The 18,496-nt window shown below is 51.7% G+C and overlaps 8 protein-coding genes across 8 annotated transcripts; 4 read left to right on the top strand and 4 right to left on the bottom strand.

The window, feature by feature from the left end:
• Positions 1-126: 126 nt before the first annotated feature.
• Positions 127-2,953, bottom strand: LOC6524020 (alpha-tocopherol transfer protein-like). Its single transcript, XM_002099856.4, has 5 exons — positions 2,489-2,953; positions 1,905-2,064; positions 1,061-1,142; positions 542-969; positions 127-487 (listed from the first exon to the last, which is right to left on the bottom strand). Exons 1-5 carry the CDS (start codon positions 2,589-2,591, stop codon positions 373-375), a joined length of 888 nt encoding a protein of 295 aa, XP_002099892.1. The 5' UTR covers positions 2,592-2,953; the 3' UTR covers positions 127-372.
• A 2,469-nt stretch (positions 2,954-5,422) lies between these two features.
• LOC6524019 (zinc finger protein 865) lies at positions 5,423-7,621 on the top strand. Its single transcript, XM_002099855.4, has 4 exons — positions 5,423-5,668; positions 5,737-6,845; positions 6,902-7,088; positions 7,151-7,621. The coding sequence occupies exons 1-4, from the start codon at positions 5,504-5,506 to the stop codon at positions 7,382-7,384; spliced, it is 1,695 nt and encodes a 564-aa protein (XP_002099891.1). The 5' UTR covers positions 5,423-5,503; the 3' UTR covers positions 7,385-7,621.
• A 115-nt stretch (positions 7,622-7,736) lies between these two features.
• Positions 7,737-11,280, bottom strand: LOC6524018 (PHD finger protein 12). Its single transcript, XM_039376434.2, has 5 exons — positions 11,122-11,280; positions 10,766-10,956; positions 10,008-10,692; positions 8,431-9,947; positions 7,737-8,370 (listed from the first exon to the last, which is right to left on the bottom strand). Exons 1-5 carry the CDS (start codon positions 11,167-11,169, stop codon positions 8,184-8,186), a joined length of 2,628 nt encoding a protein of 875 aa, XP_039232368.1. The 5' UTR covers positions 11,170-11,280; the 3' UTR covers positions 7,737-8,183.
• A 147-nt stretch (positions 11,281-11,427) lies between these two features.
• On the top strand, positions 11,428-12,142 carry LOC120322002. Its single transcript, XM_039376540.1, has one exon. The coding sequence runs from the start codon at positions 11,615-11,617 to the stop codon at positions 12,077-12,079; it is 465 nt and encodes a 154-aa protein (XP_039232474.1). The 5' UTR covers positions 11,428-11,614; the 3' UTR covers positions 12,080-12,142.
• A 178-nt stretch (positions 12,143-12,320) lies between these two features.
• Positions 12,321-13,532, top strand: LOC120321999. The gene is made up of 2 exons (XM_039376502.2): positions 12,321-12,839; positions 12,901-13,532. Exons 1-2 carry the CDS (start codon positions 12,511-12,513, stop codon positions 13,463-13,465), a joined length of 894 nt encoding a protein of 297 aa, XP_039232436.1. The 5' UTR covers positions 12,321-12,510; the 3' UTR covers positions 13,466-13,532.
• LOC120321990 (mitochondrial ribonuclease P catalytic subunit) lies at positions 13,484-15,305 on the bottom strand. The gene is made up of 2 exons (XM_039376464.2): positions 13,966-15,305; positions 13,484-13,902 (listed from the first exon to the last, which is right to left on the bottom strand). Exons 1-2 carry the CDS (start codon positions 15,225-15,227, stop codon positions 13,536-13,538), a joined length of 1,629 nt encoding a protein of 542 aa, XP_039232398.1. The 5' UTR covers positions 15,228-15,305; the 3' UTR covers positions 13,484-13,535.
• Positions 15,306-15,397: 92 nt separating this feature from the next.
• On the top strand, positions 15,398-17,091 carry LOC6524017 (26S proteasome regulatory subunit 10B). Its single transcript, XM_002099853.3, has 5 exons — positions 15,398-15,611; positions 15,667-15,786; positions 15,848-16,568; positions 16,639-16,779; positions 16,843-17,091. The coding sequence occupies exons 1-5, from the start codon at positions 15,503-15,505 to the stop codon at positions 16,943-16,945; spliced, it is 1,194 nt and encodes a 397-aa protein (XP_002099889.1). The 5' UTR covers positions 15,398-15,502; the 3' UTR covers positions 16,946-17,091.
• On the bottom strand, positions 16,985-18,486 carry LOC6524016 (tRNA (guanine-N(7)-)-methyltransferase non-catalytic subunit wuho). The gene has a single exon (XM_002099852.4). It carries the CDS (start codon positions 18,407-18,409, stop codon positions 17,132-17,134), a length of 1,278 nt encoding a protein of 425 aa, XP_002099888.1. The 5' UTR covers positions 18,410-18,486; the 3' UTR covers positions 16,985-17,131.
• Between the last annotated feature and the right edge of the window lie 10 nt (positions 18,487-18,496).

Below are 18,496 nucleotides of genomic sequence, written 5' to 3'. Positions count from 1 at the left end.
TTAAAAGGGAAATTCTGTGCGCACAATACACATTTATATATAAATATATATATATATATATATATGTATATACATATCTCCTCGCAGTGAAAATAATAATAAATATAGAATATGGAGAAGCATATCTATAGGGAACAATACATATATTTACATAGATCCAAGCCCAGCTGGGAAATCAAAACGGGAACAAAGCAAAAATACAATAGCTAGACGGGCCCAATACGATTTTCACATTCACCACAATTTGGCCAAAGTGCCTTGAGCCCAATTGGATTTTCCGATCGGTAAATTGGTATATGCGGCAAAGTTTGTGAGGGAAATGTGAAAATCGCTAAAGGCCCAAAAATTATGGTACAGTCGTGCGCACGGCGACTAATCAATTTCAAGAGAACGTAGACTTTGTGTCACTCCGGAATCACTGGATTTTCGTTGGGCATTTTTTTTGATTTTGTTTATTTGCCAGTTCTCCGAATCCATCAGATAGTCTCTGAAAGAGGAAAACTAATGAAGTATCTCTCATAACTGATAAGTGTTCTATTACCTCTGTTCCTTGAGCAACTGCATCCACTGGAGCTTCAGGTCGGACATCTTGCCCGCCTCTCCGCCGTATTCCTCCGGCAACATGGTGCGCGGGAAGTGGCGATATGGGGTGTCCGCATCCGGCAAGTGGAAGTGGATTAGCTTGAACACCTCTCCCTTGATGAACGGCTTAACCACAGCCATCACCTTGTCCACGTACGAGGGACAGTTAAGGACGTGGATTTCCTTGAGCCGGACAGGATGCGCCTCCTGGACGAACTTCATGTAGACGCGGAGGGCGCCCAATGCGGTTTTGGTCAGGTGGCGCAGCGTATAGCCAGCCATGTCGAACACTGGTATCTCGCCGTCCGACAAACGATCCTCGTTCTCCGTCGCAAATCGACAGTCGGCCACCATGAAGAAGACCTTGATGGCAGCCGTAAAGTTGAACTGTCAGAAAAGAGATATGTAAAATACAGCCAATAAATGGGTAAAGATGGTTTAACTACTCAATGTTCGCCACTAGTTAGTGTTCACCTACCTTGTCCGCATCAAAGTCGATCAGGCGGTAAAAGAGCAGCTTGTTGTTCTCCGGGGTCAAGCCGGGCAACGGCACCAGATCTCTGCGAGCGAAAATGGCAGGGAAAATGTGCATGTTAACATAATTCTGGCTACCCCATTATTGTGTCCATCCGACAACCAAACCGGTTGCCAGCTATTGCAAGCCAATGCACTCTCTGTGTACACTAAGCGAAAAAACCAGCCGCAAGTCAACATTGTATGTCTTTGAACTCACAAGGCTTGCAAGATTTAAGTCATGTCGTTATGGCCAAAAATTCAGACATTATTTCCCATTTCACAGGAATACCAGCTAATTGAAAGTCGAGTGAACAGTCGCCACTAAAATCATCAGTACCCAACGGCGTTTAATGTCTCTATTGAAGCTACTAAAGTTTATCTGTTAATAAATTACGTTTATGGCTCTTTGGACGGTACTTATTTCTATGATGATTTTGTGGTGGTTTTAAGTAGATTGTAAGCTTGCTTTCAAAGTAAAAAGAAAAATGATTTTCTGGAAAAAAAAACCTTGCTTTGGCTTGCAAATTAAAATGTAATAATTTATTTCTTGTTAACTTCTCAAAGTATTAAACAGGTTTAGCCTGGCTTTTAACTTTTTTTGGTCTCAAATTTATTAGCCCAACTGGATAAGTTCTTTTTTTTTTAATCTGTTTCGGTCATTAAGTTGAGCACATAAACAATTGTTTTTATCGAAATCTTTGTATATTCGTTTCATATTATAATCAGTTTTCTTTCCTATTTCACTTGTAAAGATAGTCTGACTTTGCTGATCCTAACTGCAATAGGCCCTATATCTTCGTACTCACGCGACTTGCAGCAGCTGCTGGGAACTGGCATCCAGCGGATCGCGATCGATGAAGATGTGGCCATGCTTGTTGCGCAGTCCGTAATTGAGTTCCAAGAGGCGCTGGGCGGCGGATAGATCGCCCCTCGTCGTGTGCAGAAAGCGGCGCAAAAGCAATCGGGCTGCGGTGGAGGAGGACGCGGATAGGGGATAGGGATTCAGGTGAGCACAGGGGAGTTTGCAGTATGGGTGCATTCATAAGTCACTGCGGTGCGTTGGTTATGCAACTGGCTGCGGTTCCCATCACTCAGGCAATTGACCCACACACAAAGTTGGCCAGGCCACAATAAGCACACAGTAGGAAATTTATTCACAACAAAGCAAATATTATACCTAAAAACTCGTTCAATACTTATATATTTTTATATTTCGCATTTAAACAAAAAAAAAAATTATATTTCTGTTTTGATTACAGATGTGTATTATTACTTCATATTAAAAAAAAAACGATCACAATTTCTGACTGTGCTTTCTTTGCGGTGAAGATGGAAACTGCGTTTTTTTGCAATCCGACCCACATGACAATATATATACTAATATACGAACATATATTCTGCGGCAACTGCGGCTGCGACTTGAGCCAATCCTGCAGTTCCGAAATCCTAGTGGTCATCAGCTGATCCTCCGTTATCTCATTTAGGTGCACCATTTCGTTTACTGTTGCGCCGAAAGGGACGAACTATCGAAACTGTCGGACTTCCGCGAGGGAGCAAGACAGCAAATGGAGCAAGAAAGGAACACTTGTGCGAGACGAGACACCGCGTCTGTGCGACGCTAATTCGCGACTGCAACTGATTGGAACATTTTTTTGGCTTTTCGTCGACTCGCTTCGCCACTGGAACACTGCCTCTGCCGACGTCGCCGCCTCTGCCGGCATCGCAAATAATAAGTGCTTGCTTAGTGGTACACAAGGGGGGAAAGGTGGTTATAAGGAGGGGGGAGAGCACAGAGGGGATAAGTCTGGCAACTAGCTGTGCGATCAGTTGCCTTTTGGAGTTGCCATCTCGCTTTCCCAGGAATTCGTGGCAGGAAATATCCTGTTATATTGAATGTATAAAATTTGAATATTTTATTATAAAAAGATGTTTACTTTCTTTTGATTACCTTTATCTTTGCTGCCGACTGAAATCGACGATCTAGATTCGCTTTCATTAATTTAGTCTTTTCTTTTAACACACATGCTAATTTATCTGCCCTGAAAAAAAGAGGTTTTGTGGCATAGTGATATTGAGGTATTGTGTGAGAATATTTTAGAATTTTCATTAAAATACTTTGAACTATTTCAAGGTATTCATACTGAATATGAGCAATATTTCCTTTTGCATTTTTTTAATAATTTTTGTTGATGTCGTCGCTGAATAACTCCACAATCAGTCGCTATTGGGCAATTTCCATGATTGACTTTACTGCGCCAGAAGGTCGAAAAGCGGCAGGTGTGTTGGCTTCATTTCTTCTTATATGTTTTTTCGCGTGTGCGTATTGCGTGGGTGCTGTGCGGTTTTTCCGGCTTTTCACCACTCGGCCTGGGCCATTGCCATGTTTGGCGGCATTTTTTGTACCCGGTCCCAGCTCGTTGTTTCTTCGGTTTTGCCTTTGTTTTTGTTTGGCTTTATCGCGACATTGGCAAACAATTTTCGGCAAGGCAAAGTCGCGCTCCACTTGTTATGCTGCTCTGCTCCCGGCTGAGCTGGCCAACTGAACTGGCTTGGCTGCGACTCTTTCGGACGTGTTTCGCAAGTTAAACCCAGTCCGAGCCCAAACCCATGCATGCCCACAGCCAAACTATTTACAACCGACCAACTCTGAAGCGGCGACCGCAAAGCATGAACATGAATTAAAACAAAACTGTCAACAGAAAACCCAAAAAGTAAAAATGAAGCCGCCGAATGAAGTAGGCGAAAGCGAATATGAGTTCGTTTTTCTTGATGGCCCGTAGAACTCGAATTTACGTGTCTTACTATGCGAGTGCTACAGTAGAACATCTGTTCAAAACTCTAAGATCATTTTTTTATATTCGAAGTGGGCATTGGGAAAACTTTAATCTTAAATAAATTAAATTTTTGAGGTTTGGACTACAAAACTTCATTGCATGTTTCACCTGAAGATTCTAGAATATTACGCATACGACGTGTGGGCCCTTCTGAATACAGTAACTAAGTTTAAATGTTTGTATGGAGAGTTATTACAACCAACCTGTTTATAACAGACTTATAGTACGTAATTTGAGGTATTTAGAATTCACTTTTAGCCCTTGAGCTTACAACCCAAAATTAATCATACGACGCATTGGCACTACAAAGTATGTACATACATATGTAAATCTCAAGTTTTCAAGTAAAAAGTAACCAAAGTGTTCAAACTACGGGAGTTTTACTGTGCCAATTAAGTGCAGCTGTAAAATTATTAAGCTGAAAGCAAACGCAGCAAAAACACGCATAAGTTCACATTTGAGTGTGTCTTGAGTCTTGAAAACAGCTGACTGGCCTTGAAAATGGAACATAGCCGATCCACAAATGCTTTAAAACAATGCCCAATTTAGAGGTTTGGTAAAAAAGTGCTAACTGACAATTTAAAATGGTCAACGTACGATTCGAGATATACGTGAAGTTGGGAATTATGGTCTTGAATAGTACGCGGCCTTAGTTGTAGGGTGGTACACTCAGAGAATACTATATAATGAACACAATTGTTTAATTTTTGAATGATTTCAAATAGGGCTAATATTCATGCATTTTGTTGGCAAAACTGCTATCTCTGTCGTATATTAAAAATTCCGATTGGCCAGTGTGCCAATCACGGCAAAGTGCATTTCGCAATAATGCACTTGCTGTTTGCCAACTTTGTTTGCATCATTTTGCAAATCAATTAGGTAGAATTTTAGCACTGCCTGCTAATTGCGGTCGCAGCATCATCAAAGCAAATTGGTGCCTACAAGTCATGCAAATCAGTTGCATTTCGGCAAAGCAAAGAATGATACATGCTTTTTCAGATAAGCCAAAAGGCAAAGCGTCAAACGCTCCAAACACTCCACTCATCGCAAAAAAAACATATCATTGGACACGGTGGTGTAATCTGCGATCGGTCGAAAAATAGGGTTTTGCTGGCTCAATATCTTGACCAATACAGAAACTTAACATAATTGCTACACACCAGTTCAGACCACTTCAATCAGATGTTGCTTCATGCATCCTGGGACATCAATCATGAGTCTTCATTCACCACTCTTTAACAGGCGACTTGCCAAAATTATACTGTCTTAGCCGATGAATTGTACTATGTTTTACAATGTTTCGTTCCCTGAAATGTAAATACTTTAAAAATACTTTAATTCGTATCGAGAATTAACTTTAATGATGTATGTTTAAATTCCATTTAAAATAACGCTTATCCGTTACGTTACGTAACGTTAAATAAGACCTGCGTCAACGTCACGTAACGATTGGCACATCGATAGGCGCTGGGTAGACGATGTGCCACCGCTAGGGTAGTGTGACCGTGCGCGTGTGAGGAACACAAACCAATGGAATAAAGTAAAAATTGTATATTTTAAAGCGGAATAAAATGATCTGTCGCCTGTGTCTAAACGCGCTCGACGAGCAGAGCGCGGTGCTGCTGTTCGGTGGCGCCGGCGAAGCCAGTGCGCCCGCTCCGGCCGACGAGGACGACGAAAAGGCGATGCCAGAGAGCTACCTGGTCCAACTGATCTCGATTCACTTGTACCTCTGCGTGAGTATCTGCTGATGATTCTCCTGCCCACCGCCTCACCCGAATACTCCCGCTCCCATCTGCCGCAGCTCTCCCGCGACGATGCCATCTCCACCTGCATCTGCACCGAGTGCTGCTCGCAACTGGAGAGCTTCCACAACTTCTGGAAGCTGGTGGAGCTGAAGCAGACGACGCTGTGCAGCCAGTTCCTGGCCATCGATTGCGATGTCAACTGGTCGGAGGATGGCAGCGAAACGCAGTTGGATGCGCAGCCGCAATTGCTGCTGCTGGAGCCGGCGGAGGAGCCCAAGGTGGTGACTCCCACAACGGCCAATAAGTTTCCCTGCATGTTCTGTGAGAAATCCTTCAAGATGCGTCGCTACCTGGAGGAGCACATAGCCACGCACACCGGCGACCGACCCATCGCATGTCCCTACTGCGAGATGGCCTTCCGCTGCCGTTCGAATATGTACACGCATGTGAAGAGCAAGCACACCACACAGTGGCTAAAGGCGCGCGAGGAACGGGATGCGGCCAAGTCGAATCAGAATCACACGACGCCGGAGGAGCCTGCTCCAGCAGTTACAGTTCCTGCTCCTGCTCCAGCACCTACTGCTTGTGCATCTCCTGGAAACACAGTAAATGCAGCTATTTCTCGTCATCCCGCTGCTACTCCTGCTCCTGCTCCCTCTGGAACTCCCACCACCAATCTCGTAGCAGCTCCTCTGCCCTCGCCACCAACTGTCCAAGAGCTGCCCCTGTCGGTGATCAAGAATCAGCCCAGTGAGGCCATTAACCTCACCATAACCAAAACCCCGCCATCCGGCAGTCGGGGCTCACGCAATCGATCCAGTCGCCGGAAGACGCACTCACCGAAAAAGGTCCAGCACACGGAGGGCAGCGATGTTAGCGACGAGGATTCGCCACAGAAAAGGCTCAAGGAGAACGAGCTCATACTGGCAAATTACAATGCGGTAGCCGCGGCTGTCGTGGCAGCCGCGTCGCTAACTGGCAATCCACCAGGACAATCGGATAGCCTGCAGCAGCGTCTGTGTGCGAGCCTTCTGCAACAGCAACAGCAGGAACAACTCTTTGCCGTCATGTCGGCAACAGCGGCTGCAGCGGCGGCCGTGGGAACGAGCAGTGCTACCACAACGACGACAACGACAACCGGAACGGTGATGGGGCATCCCTATGGGTAAGTCGCTTGGATAATCCAGCAGATAAAAAGGCTTATAAACGAATCTGCCATAGCAACCCGCCTTCAGAGACGGATAAACGACCGACTGCTCCGCTACAGGCCGCCATCCATGCCGCACCCGTTTCGGTCCTTTGTCCCAACTGCGGGGAGCTTCCCGGTCAGAACCATCGCTGCATGAGCAAGCCCAAGTATGCATGCGATGTGTGCGGCAAGTGCTTCAAGATGAAGCGCTATTTGGAGGTGAGTACTCCTGCTCCAGTAGTTCGCGCTGCATGGTTATTAACGAAGTTATTCTGCGACAGGAGCACTTTGCCACGCACACGGGCGTCAAGCTGCACACCTGCGCCTTCTGTCCCACGGAGTTTCGCTCCAAGTCGAACATGTACCATCACACCAAGCGCAAGCACAAAGCGGAATGGGAGAGGTCGCGGGCCACGCGATCGGCGGCCAAGGCTGGCGTCCAGGAGCAGATGCAGCACCCCGACCCGTCACAGGAACAGGCACAGGCTCAGCCGGGACCTGCGGCTGCTCTCTAGGGGAGCCGGTACCAGGACGTGGTGCATTCGTAGTCTTAGACCCTTAATTAAACAATTACAAATATATTTTTTGCATATTAGCCATACCGAATGTACTTATCCGACGTCTCGTGTACTCCACAAAAGTCCCGGCGTCCCGTCGCCTGGCACCTATTGTGTATACTCTTCTCGTTCTCTATAATGCCTTAACCAGTTGGATTGGATCTGGTTATAAAGTAAACATTCATTTAAAACGAATACGTTTGAGTATACTTATTGGATTGGGTTTACTGCCAATTGGAGATGCCACAAATCCGGTGAATGCATCGGTATGGCATACATACAATAGAATTGCATTTGGAGAAATCCCTGATTGTAATGCTTACAAGTTTATTTCAGTTTAGCAATTTATACAAGTGGTTTTTACAGTAAAAGTACAATGTATTGGGTTTATTCACGGTTCATGAACATTATGGTTAATTCAATAAATAAGGAGTTTGGCCCAAATGTTGCGTGCACTTTTGGGCTCAACTCCGTATTTATTGCACTGGTCATAAGGCAAATATCCCCTTAATGCTAGGATGGGAGGATTGTGTGTGTGATTTAAAAGTGTAGCCGAGGCATTACATTGTGATAATGATTGCAATGAAATTGAACTGGTATCTGCTAGCCCTAACCCTATGCCTGGCTGCTAGCTGCCCCACTGAGATTGGTGCTGCTCCACTGGAGTTGGCTGCGGTTGAGCGCGTGTCTGCTTCTGTGTCTTTCTGCTTAAACTAAGAGCTGTAGTTGCTGCAGCTGCTGCTGATGGACTCTGGTCCTACGATCGCTTGGTGCGCGCCTGCGCCAGCAGATCCACCGACGGCACCGAGAAGACAAACGACAGGCAGCCGAAGCGCAGCAGGCTGCCGTGTGCCAGCACCGCCGATCCTTCCCAGGCGCCGGCCACCATGGGCACGGGTCCTGCGTTGATGCACCGGCAGGCGGGCTTGACGATGGGTGCCAATCTGTAGAGGATTAAACAACATGTGGTTATCATTATCATTGGGTATGTTTACTATAGCTACCGCTCTTTGCCGATCTTCTTTGTCTCGAACTGGCGGTGAATTTGCCGCCGCTTGTCCAGCAGATCGTCGACGCGTCTCTTCAGCTCGGCATCGTCGGGTCGCATCCGCTTGCCGGCATGCGTGGGCATCCTGTCGGTCAGGTCGCAGGCGTACAGCTGTCCATTGACTTCTGTGCCAAACTCTGAGTAGTTGATCAGCTCGTACGACTTGGAGAACTCATCGTAGAAGATGATGGCGTGCTGCGGCGAAATGCGGCAGCAGTAACCAATCGCCGAAAGGTCCACGGTTTCCGTTTGCGCCAGCGTCGTCGTCGGCGAGTAGTGTCCACCGTAGCCAATGTACAGCGTGCGGTAACGCATGAAAATCGAATGGTCCAGCCCCAGTGAACTGAACCAGCGGCTGTCCTCGAGCATGTCGCCCAACGGGGTTATCACCGCGCGCGCCTGCACCTTGCACTGCAGCAGCTTGAGCTCCAGGCGCGAGGCCAGCTCGTAGGCCTTCTCCGTGTCGCTACGGGCACGCGGCACATAGTTCTCGGCGGCGGCATCCGCTGCTGCAATGGCCGCCGCGGTGGCCAGTGCTGGATGCAGGGCCATTGCGGGATCTTCGTCGGCGGCATTGCCGTTCTTTTGCGCCAGAATGGATGACGTTTCGCTGGTAAAGAGCAGCGAGAAGCGGTTCATATCTTCTGGTGCTAGTTGGCCTTGTAGCGCAGCCGTTTCACCGGCTACATGTGATCCATCGGCAGCTGCCAGTTGCCGCAGGCGGCGGGCGGCCGTGCGATTCTTGTACTGCGTCACAATCTCCGGATGCTCTTCGACCAGCTGCTGCAGTCGCTGGTGCGCCAGCTTCTTGATAATATCGACGTCCAGGTGGAAGAGGTCCGCATCGATAATGCCAGCCTTGCTGTCCTCCTCGTCCTCCTCGAAGCTGGAGGCTAGCTCTAGACTAGCCTTCGACTCCACCTTGACAACCGACGGTTGATCGTTGGCCTGTACATCCGCTTCTGTATTGGGATTCTCCGATTCCACTTCGCCATTAACTTTATCGGCGGGAGAGTTCGTCTCTGGCTCCTGCTCTTCAGGACTGGGATCGCTGTCGCTGTCGCCATCCACCGCCGTCTCCACGGTGCCGTATTCCCGCTGAATCTCACGGAACTTGGCGCGAGCCGAACGCAATGCCTCCAGATCTTTCAGCAGCGATTCGGTGACAGACTCTCGTGATATCTCCTCGACTTCGGTGGGCAGGTTCTTGCGCCGCTTGACCCGATCGTAGCGCAACGTTTGGCGCATGGAGGGCAGCAGCGCCGGTGGATGCTCGTAGTGGTAGCGCACAATGGCTGGCACCTCGATGTGGGCACGGGCACGCACATTTGTCTTGGTGCGAAAGGGCGGATGGCGTGTGTTGACACGCCGGAAGAACTCAAGTTTGACGTTTTCATGGTCAAGTGGCTGGTGGAAGCGATTCCATAGGCGCACCCGCTCAGTGGCGGAAATGCTGTTGGTCATATTGGCATCCTGTGAACAGACATCCTTATTAGAACGCAAATTGACCTCCGCGTGCGTTGGCTGACTTACGATAAAATTCTCGGCATGGTTGGGGCACATCCACAATCCAGCTGGCAGTGCCGTCAGTGGGGGATCCAGGCAATCCTGGTGGTAGTAGAGCGGACAGTAGTCGCAGGAGATGAGCGGCGCCCGTTTGCAGGAGCGCGTGCAGTAGAAACAGGTTTTGGCGGGCAGCGGCACCAGTCCCTGGGCGTCCAGCTCGAAAGGCTTGGAATTGCGACGCTGATTGCCGGCACACTTGCGGTGCCCGCCATTTCCGCTCGGCGGATGCGTCTGCTGCACGGGCTGCACCTTGCCATTGCCCGGGAACTGGGTGTGCAGCTCGAGTTCCGGCGGCAGCGAGAACTGCTGCGGATTCAGCATGCTGGCCGCCCGGATGACATCGTCCAGCGGCGTCGGTTTCTTATTGGGATCAAGGGCACGCTGTATGGCCAGCGGCATCTTGGCCAGCAGCTTCTCGGTGCTATTGCGTTCGCTGTTGCTGCGTTTACGCAAATTGCGGATCTTCAGCGGTATGGACTCCAGATCGCCAGAGGAAGGAGTATTCGCACGGGATCCACTGCCCGCCGAGGGTACGCGCTCCACGGAACTGGCCTTGGAGGAGGACGCCGGCGGCTGTGAAACTTTGGCCATGCGGCAGCTGTGGCACAGCCACTGGCCACTGGGTATGTCCTCCTCGCTCAACGGTGGATCACTGCGGGAAACAGCACACCACGACGCTTAAGCAGAAGCACTCAAAATGGGCAGCAAGATGCGTGTATACTCACTGGCATTGCAGGTGGAAGCTGGAGGGGCATCGATCGCAGCACAACAGATTGCCGCCCTCCTCGCAGGCGTCGCAGTAGTCGTGGTTGTGGCCCCTGCCCGGGCGCCTGTAATACGGATGCTTCGTGTTGGTGGTCCGCTGCACCAGCTTCTCGTCCTCGTTGGGCGGCGGGCGGATGAGCTGCTTGATTTGCTGTGCGGCGCGGCGCGGGAAACGAATGTTAAGTAAAAGGGAGAAATGGACAGCATTTGTGCATGCGTTAATGTGGCATCTCTGAGGGCAGCCACCGCCAATTGCAATTGGAGCGCCGGGCGTTGGAGATAAGGGAGCAGACGGGTGTGCCGGCGGCAAACTCACCTCCATGATGCTCAGCGAGGCGTTCGGGTCCTGGTCCACTTTCGACATCTTTTTCGCTGGCTCCTCTTATCCGGTGTACACAATCAATCTCGGAGCGACTTCACTTGTAGACGGAGGCGGGCGCAGTGTGGGTTATGCAGCCCTGCGCATCTGTCGCGCAGCTGGCCACACTGCGCGCCCATCGATAGGCGATCAACGGAAATTCAGTGCTGACTGCATTTCACCCCAAATATAGCTACTTTGCTAGTTTTTGGTTTTGTTTTACATTTGCAACCGGAAAACTCAAAAGCAAACAAATAGTTGGGCAAAGTCAGAATATAAATTAAAACCCCTAAATTCCCATATATTACTTAGCAACAATAAACCTTTTTTAATTTTGGGCACAACTCTAGAACTCGCAGATTTGGCCTAAAGTCCGCTAAAAGAGTATCACAGTTGGTCGACGACGCATTTCGCCAGCTTATTTTACCAAACAATAGAACAAAATAGAGCAATGTTTTCGATTTTCGGGAAACGCAAGCCCGCGGAAACGCCCACAGAGGATCAGCCCATTCAGGGGCCGGCGGAGGCCTCTCGTCCAGGCACGAGCGGTGATGATTTCGTGTTTATAGAGCGGAAACCAGGACCGGATGCACATCATTCGGGTGCTCAATCCGGTTCCATGTATCCGCCCATGCCACCAGCGGGCTACCTGCCCTACCCGCCGATGCCAGGACCGCGCGGCGCACCACCAGCCGGCGGTCAGGTGAAGCTGCCCGGCGCCCAAGGACCCGTCAACTACTTGCAGGACATTCCCTTTGAGCTGGCACCCGGACTGGACACCAAGGATCGCTGCACCAGCACCCAAATGCACGTGGACAGCATCCTGGCGCTGCTCACGCGCCAAATGTCCGTGGACGAGCTGGCCGAGGAGTACACCTTCGCCCTGGAGCGATCCGTGCAGAATGAGTGTTACTAGCATTAGTCCGTAGATCCACTGGTTATTATACATATAATAAAACGTTGCTTATTTAATTGTAAACCGTGCTCTGGTGATCTGGAGTGCTCTGCCCCATTGTATCCTCTGTTGCTTGCTGAATGCGTGAGCATTGAATTCCTTAATCTTGTGGGCCTAAGTGTACACATCTTGAAAATCCACGTAGAAGTACAACTTTTTGATGTATCTAGTAGTCCGTTGGCTTTTCCTCGGTCAGATTTCAACGGGGACTGCTCATAAGGTGTTCAACTATCCGAGCGTGAATACATCAAATTGTTAGTGCTCTCGTTTTCCCAAAATTTTACGTAAACAACAAAGGTTTCGAACATTTTTTTCTGATAAGATACAAGTTCCCAGCTAAATTCTCAATCCGTACAAATTGAACGAGCCGTTCTGTGCAGTTAACTTCAGTCATGGCCAGCTCCAATGTCTCGGACTGGGATCAGCCGCTGCCCACGTCGACGGACTCGCTGCCGGAGGAGGAGGATCCGGATGTGTGCGCCGAGGAGAACGTGAAGAAGCGGCAGGAGGAGAACCTGGTCAAGCTGCAGTCGTATGTGCGGCGCATGGCCTACCAGCCGGCAATGCCGCCCAAGGTGAAGCCCTACGACGTGGCCCTGTCCAAGCCCAAGATCAACACGCTCGCCGACAACTACAAGCAGTTCAAGGACGTCTACGATCCAAAGCTGCGGGCCAAGCGGATCAAGCGCATGCTGGGCAAATTCAATGCCATTACGACGGAGTAAGTGCAGCGGGTGCAACACTGGCATCACTCCACTAGATAACCAACTTCATTTAAACAGACAGCTGGAGCAGATCCTCAAGAGCAACAAGACCAAGGAGCGAAAGAAGGAGGATTTCCTGAAGCGCAAGCAGGAACTGTACTATAACATGCTGACCAAGCTGGAGCGCCAGTGCCGCACCCAGTACCTGAACGTGCTCATCAAGAAGTTCGCCAAGTTCATCTCCCATCTGGCGACAACGATGCGCATCCCGCCGCAGCTAGTGGATCCGTATGCGCGCATGCAGCGCGGCATCTTCTGCAACATCCTGTTGGCCATCGGTGTGCAGCCCACCTCGCAGTCGGCCATCTATTACACCAGCCAGGACGCCATCGAGTACGATGTGTGCCATCGCCTGGCGCACGCCCTGCTCAGCCTGATCATCAAGGCGCTGGACTCGGCAGCCACGCGTGACCCCAACGAGATGGCCAAGGCGGCGGACATGGACTTCGAGATGGACAACCACATCAAGCGGCGGCTCATGTGCGCCGCCGAGAAGAAGCTGTTGTACGAGCGCCGTCGCAAGAAGCCCCAGCCGCAGAGCCTTGGTGCGTTTGAGAAGTGCACCCGCTATGACTGCGACTAGGACGGCTCATCCAGTGTATTCGTTAACCTTTGGCCTCTATTTATTGTTAATACAAGTCTTGCTCACATGGTCACCTTGTTTTCCCCTTGGCTTTGGTAGCGGCTGTCTGCTGATTCAGCTTGAGGCACAGCCAATTGGCGGGCACCTCGAAGCTGTCCGTGGGATGCAGTGTGTACTGCTCGCAGTAGGGCACGTGCCAGGTGTCCGCCACCTTGTGGGCGCACAGCCGATGGCGAATGGGCTCCTTGACTATGATCTGACCCGTTTGTGTTTGGGTGACCAGCGAGAACTGGTGCTCCTGCTGCCAGCGGCGGAAGACGGGCTTCAGTTCGGGTCCCAGATGGAAGGCGTGACTGCGCATTAAGTCGCGGGAGAAGAAGTCCGTCTCCTGGCCGCTGCGCAGCGTGGCATACAGCAGGAAGGGATCGTCGTGCGACCTGCAAGCAAACGAAACGATTTAGTCTACCTATCTCGCTCCTATTCGAGATGGATCTTCTTACAGATTGTTGGTCAGGAAGAGGCTGGCATTGCTGTGGACATAGTGCATGGCCTGTTTGGACCAGTTGCGCATGTGCTCACGTCCCAGGACGAGGACACGCTTGTCCTGATCGCGAAAATGACGCACCACAGTGGCTACCAGCTTGGCCAGCTGCTGGGGTGTCTTTTTGGTGCCCGTGGAGTAGGCCACATTGAGGCCATCGATCACACAGTCGTATGGCGCCGTCTTCTCCACAAACTTCTTGAACCTGGCCACCTCCTCGGGCGTGGAGCGCTGGAAAACATCTCGTCGTATAAGCACGCGCTCCAGGAAACATTCGCTGAGCCGCCGGAACTCCTCATCACTGATGGCCACCGGCTGCAGATGCTGCTGGCACGACTGGCACTTGCCCAGAGCTCCCAAATTGGTGGCCCGGACTTCTAGCAGATGGGGCACCTGCCTGGACAGTTCTTGCAATCGCACCGCCACCCGCTGGCTGACTAGAACCTCATGGCTTTTGAGGAAGTGCAGCAAACGGCTAAGCTGGGCAGGAAGTTGGGCAGTTTCGTTTGCCAGACGATTGAGCAGCGCCAGGTAGACCTCGCATTTGGGCAGCTTGCGCGCTGTGGCCATCTCCTCCAGCAGGCGCCAGGCCAGTTCCTGATCCGGCGTCTCCACATTGAAGGCCTTCTCCGCCAGCGCGGAGTAGGCGGCCACGCTGGGCGCACTGGTGACCTTCATCATCTCTAGGAGCGGCAGGCCGCGGTGCCAATCATCGCCACTGGTAGCCACCAAGCCGTGGATCACATTCTCGCAGCTGGTGGCATCCAGAGTTTCATGCTCCGCCTGTAGCGATCGGCAGATCTGCAGTATCTCCGCCTGTTCCGCCTCGCTGAGCGGTCGTTCATGGTACGCGGCATTGTACACCCGCAGCAGGCGACCCAGTGTCGCTGCATTGGGCTTGGAGCCCCTACTCCTGAGGAACTCCACATAGTTCTTGGCCAGCGACAGTTGGCTTGGGCCACTGCAGACGCCCAGAATCACGGCGTCGACGTTGTGTCCGTTGATGTGCTTGTACCCGTCCACCAGCGACTGTCGCACCTCCGCCCACTCCGCACCACTCAGCTCCTGGCGACGCTCGAAGAGATCACTGCGCAGCTGCTCCAGCCGATCTGGCGGCAGGCTGCCCGGCTGCGGGCGCCGCTTGTGCTGGCTTGCCAGCCAGCGCGGATGGGCGTGGCCGGCGCTCGGTAGCAGATTTCGTAGCAGGCGTAAATTATACATAATTTAAATTTAAAATTAAAATTATTCTCAAAACACACAATTCCAATAAGAATTATGCCGGCTGGCGGTGTGGCCAGTCATGCGCTGCACTTAGCGAGTGCACACACCACACTTAGTATATACCAACATGGATATACTGAAATATTTGCGCATCTATTGCGTGCCACGTTAGGGCCACACTGCATTGCGACAAAAGTTGCAACTCACTATTTTTCCGGATTTAATTTATTTTAAGCGTTGCATAGCTAAAAGTAAAGCGTAAATCCTTGAACAAAATGACCGTAACCGCCACCCCGCTGCCCGACAATCTGCGAGTGAAAGCCTTCTCCGAGTACAGAAAGAAGTTGCTGGAGCACAAGGAAATCGAAGGACGCCTCAAAGAAAGTGCGTCCATCCGGTAATCTTCACCAGCAAATCCATAATAACTGGTCATTTTCAGAGCGCGAGGAGATCAAGGAGCTAACCAAGCTGTACGACAAGTCGGAGAACGACCTGAAGGCCCTGCAGAGCGTGGGACAGATCGTCGGCGAGGTGCTAAAGCAGCTGACCGAGGATAAATGTAAGACTCCTGTCATTCCGTCTAAGACTGCCTGTATTCTAGCTTCTTCCATGTCCCACAGTCATTGTAAAGGCAACCAATGGTCCCCGCTATGTGGTCGGCTGCCGCAGGCAGCTGGACAAAGCCAAGCTGAAGTCCGGTACTCGTGTGGCCCTCGACATGACCACCCTGACCATTATGCGCTACTTGCCGCGCGAAGTGGACCCACTGGTGTACAATATGTCGCACGAGGATCCCGGCGATGTCACCTACTCGGCCATTGGCGGCCTCACGGAGCAAATCCGCGAGCTGCGCGAGGTGATTGAGCTGCCCCTGCTGAATCCGGAGCTCTTCCTGCGCGTCGGCATCACCCCACCGAAGGGTTGTCTGTTGTACGGACCCCCTGGCACCGGAAAGACGCTGCTGGCCCGTGCGGTGGCCTCCCAACTGGACGCCAACTTCCTCAAGGTCGTGTCCTCGGCGATTGTGGACAAGTATATTGGCGAGAGTGCCCGTCTCATTCGCGAGATGTTCAACTATGCCCGTGACCATCAGCCCTGCATCATTTTCATGGACGAGATCGACGCCATCGGCGGCCGTCGCTTCTCCGAGGGCACCTCTGCCGATCGCGAAATCCAGCGCACACTGATGGAGCTGCTCAACCAGATGGACGGTTTCGATTCGCTTGGCCAGGTCAAGATGATCATGGCCACCAATCGACCGGACACCCTGGATCCCGCCCTGCTGCGTCCGGGTCGCTTGGACAGGAAGATCGAGATTCCGCTGCCCAACGAGCAGGCTAGGTAAGTTATTTTGATCGGCTTGGGATTGATGGTAAAACCAATTTGAATGAGGAACCCCTCTTCTTCTTAGGTTGGAAATCCTCAAGATTCACGCCCTAAAGATCGCGAAGCACGGCGAAATTGACTACGAGGCCATTGTCAAGCTGTCGGACAACTTCAACGGCGCGGATCTGCGTAATGTCTGCACGGAGGCAGGTCTCTTTGCCATTCGGTAAGTGCGAAGCTCCTTCACCTTCATAATCTCCCTTTAATGAAATTATTCTGCCGACTTTAGTGCCGAGCGGGAGTACGTCATCCAGGAGGACTTTATGAAGGCGGTGCGCAAGGTGTCGGACAACAAGAAGCTGGAGAGCAAGCTGGACTACAAGCCCGTCTAGGAACCCCCTCCCGCCGCCCATAGAGATAACCATTCACCATTTACACACATATACAGATATATATATATATTATGCCCACAACGGGCCTGTCACACAAAGTCCGTTGCTTCTTCTCCATATGCTAATTAAATGCTATGTAAAGATTAGGTTCATGTAATTTCCTTTGGGTGTCCTCTCTCGCGGGGATTAGCCGCACTTCTGCTGCTGCTGCTCCTCGATGCGTCGCTTCTTGCGCTCCAAATAGTCGCTGACGTTGTCGAAGCGCTTCTTAAACCAAACGGACAAGTCCTCGGGAATGAATGGTGGTGCGCCCTCCTCGTTGGCGCCCAGTCCGTCCAGCACCATCTTCACCCAGCCTTCTGGCACTCCGCTAGTCGCCGGTTGGCCAGTTGCGATGTCGTAGACTCGCAGGCTCAAGCGCTCGTTCTCCGCGCCGGTGACGTAGATCCGGTCGCTGGTTAAAGTAAAGTTACTAATGCTCCAGGAGCCCGCCTCGGCGCACACCAGTTGCGTGGCCGTGACGCTCCAGATGTCGTCTGAGCTGCGCTCCAGGCGATACAATCCCAGGGCGTCCACGTGCTCGTAGAAGAGCACCGCCGCCTGGAATATCTTCTCCGGCTCCAGTTGACGCACCAACAAACGAACCGCCGGTGCCGGTAGCTCATGCTGCAGCAGCTCCTTTCCCTGGATGTAGTTCCATACGCGCAGCGTCTTATCCCCCGAGGCGGAGGCGATGTGCTTGTCCGTGAGCAGGGCCAGTCCCGAGACGAATTCCCTGTGGCCCAGGCAATAGCTGTGGATGTCGAAGGTGGCGGGATAGTTGGTCACGCGTATCTTATCATCACGGTCGCAGGTGATGATGTGCTGCTGGTCCTCCGACCATAGGATGTCGTACACTACGCTCAAATGGCCCAGCAGCAGGCGCGGCGGAGCCTCCAACTCGACGCAGTCGTACTGATAGCAATCGCCAGTCTTGTCCGTGACCAGAACAGAGCTGCTGTCGCTGCAGAAGCGCACAGCGCTGGCCGCCCGGGCCAGTGGTCGGGTGGAGAGAAGGCGTGCGTTCTCCGGCCGCGAGCGATACAGCAAGAGCGCCTTCTGGCCCCCACTGGTGGTCACGGCCAGCAGCTGTCCGTCTGGCGAGTAGGTCACATTCTGCACCGATGTGCTGGTGACTCCCGATCCGGAGGCGGTTGTGCCGCCCTCCTCCGGCTGCTTGGTAAGCTGTTGCTCCTTGCCACCCGGTTCCTTTCCAGCGCATGTGGCTGTGGCTGTGGATGTGGATGTGGCTGCGGCAGCCGCTGGACACGATTCCTGCGACTGGGATCCAAGGCCTTTCAGGCCAAGGTCGGGCGGCAGCTCAATCTCCTTGAATATCTGCAGGTCGTCGGGGTTCACGAAGAGCACCCTGCGGCCATGGCCGAGCACGATTTCGGGTTCCGCGAACGAAATTGTTGTGCACATTCTTCCGACTCGATTCGATAGCCACCGATAGGTTCGCACCACTAATGACTACTACCGATATCGAAAAACGCGCACGATAAGCTTCGC

The sequence above is a fragment of the Drosophila yakuba genome, chromosome X (genome assembly GCF_016746365.2).
Source record: "Drosophila yakuba strain Tai18E2 chromosome X, Prin_Dyak_Tai18E2_2.1, whole genome shotgun sequence".
NCBI classification, from domain to species: Eukaryota; Metazoa; Arthropoda; class Insecta; order Diptera; family Drosophilidae; genus Drosophila; species Drosophila yakuba.
This window is presented reverse-complemented; position numbering and strand designations above follow the sequence as displayed.

Bases quoted from the DNA above. Each gene is read 5' to 3' on its own strand.
- LOC6524020 (XM_002099856.4), bottom strand. From the start codon at position 2,591: ATGGTGCACCTAAATGAGATAACGGAGGATCAGCTGATGACCACTAGG. The intron at 970-1,060 runs GTAGGTGAACAC...CTTTTCTGACAG, and splicing joins TCGACTTTGATGCGGACAAG to TTCAACTTTACGGCTGCCAT. The intron at 488-541 runs GTAATAGAACAC...TTCCTCTTTCAG, and splicing joins CAGTTGCTCAAGGAACAGAG to AGACTATCTGATGGATTCGG.
- LOC6524019 (XM_002099855.4), top strand. From the start codon at position 5,504: ATGATCTGTCGCCTGTGTCTAAACGCGCTCGACGAGCAGAGCGCGGTG. The intron at 5,669-5,736 runs GTGAGTATCTGC...CATCTGCCGCAG, and splicing joins CGATTCACTTGTACCTCTGC to CTCTCCCGCGACGATGCCAT. The intron at 7,089-7,150 runs GTGAGTACTCCT...ATTCTGCGACAG, and splicing joins AGATGAAGCGCTATTTGGAG to GAGCACTTTGCCACGCACAC.
- LOC6524018 (XM_039376434.2), bottom strand. From the start codon at position 11,169: ATGTCGAAAGTGGACCAGGACCCGAACGCCTCGCTGAGCATCATGGAG. The intron at 9,948-10,007 runs GTAAGTCAGCCA...GTCTGTTCACAG, and splicing joins ACCATGCCGAGAATTTTATC to GATGCCAATATGACCAACAG. The intron at 8,371-8,430 runs GTAGCTATAGTA...AATCCTCTACAG, and splicing joins AAGAAGATCGGCAAAGAGCG to ATTGGCACCCATCGTCAAGC.
- LOC120322002 (XM_039376540.1), top strand. From the start codon at position 11,615: ATGTTTTCGATTTTCGGGAAACGCAAGCCCGCGGAAACGCCCACAGAG.
- LOC120321999 (XM_039376502.2), top strand. From the start codon at position 12,511: ATGGCCAGCTCCAATGTCTCGGACTGGGATCAGCCGCTGCCCACGTCG. The intron at 12,840-12,900 runs GTAAGTGCAGCG...TCATTTAAACAG, and splicing joins TTCAATGCCATTACGACGGA to ACAGCTGGAGCAGATCCTCA.
- LOC120321990 (XM_039376464.2), bottom strand. From the start codon at position 15,227: ATGTATAATTTACGCCTGCTACGAAATCTGCTACCGAGCGCCGGCCAC. The intron at 13,903-13,965 runs GTAAGAAGATCC...GTTTGCTTGCAG, and splicing joins CTCTTCCTGACCAACAATCT to GTCGCACGACGATCCCTTCC.
- LOC6524017 (XM_002099853.3), top strand. From the start codon at position 15,503: ATGACCGTAACCGCCACCCCGCTGCCCGACAATCTGCGAGTGAAAGCC. The intron at 15,612-15,666 runs GTGCGTCCATCC...GGTCATTTTCAG, and splicing joins CGAAGGACGCCTCAAAGAAA to AGCGCGAGGAGATCAAGGAG. The intron at 16,569-16,638 runs GTAAGTTATTTT...TCTTCTTCTTAG, and splicing joins CTGCCCAACGAGCAGGCTAG to GTTGGAAATCCTCAAGATTC.
- LOC6524016 (XM_002099852.4), bottom strand. From the start codon at position 18,409: ATGTGCACAACAATTTCGTTCGCGGAACCCGAAATCGTGCTCGGCCAT.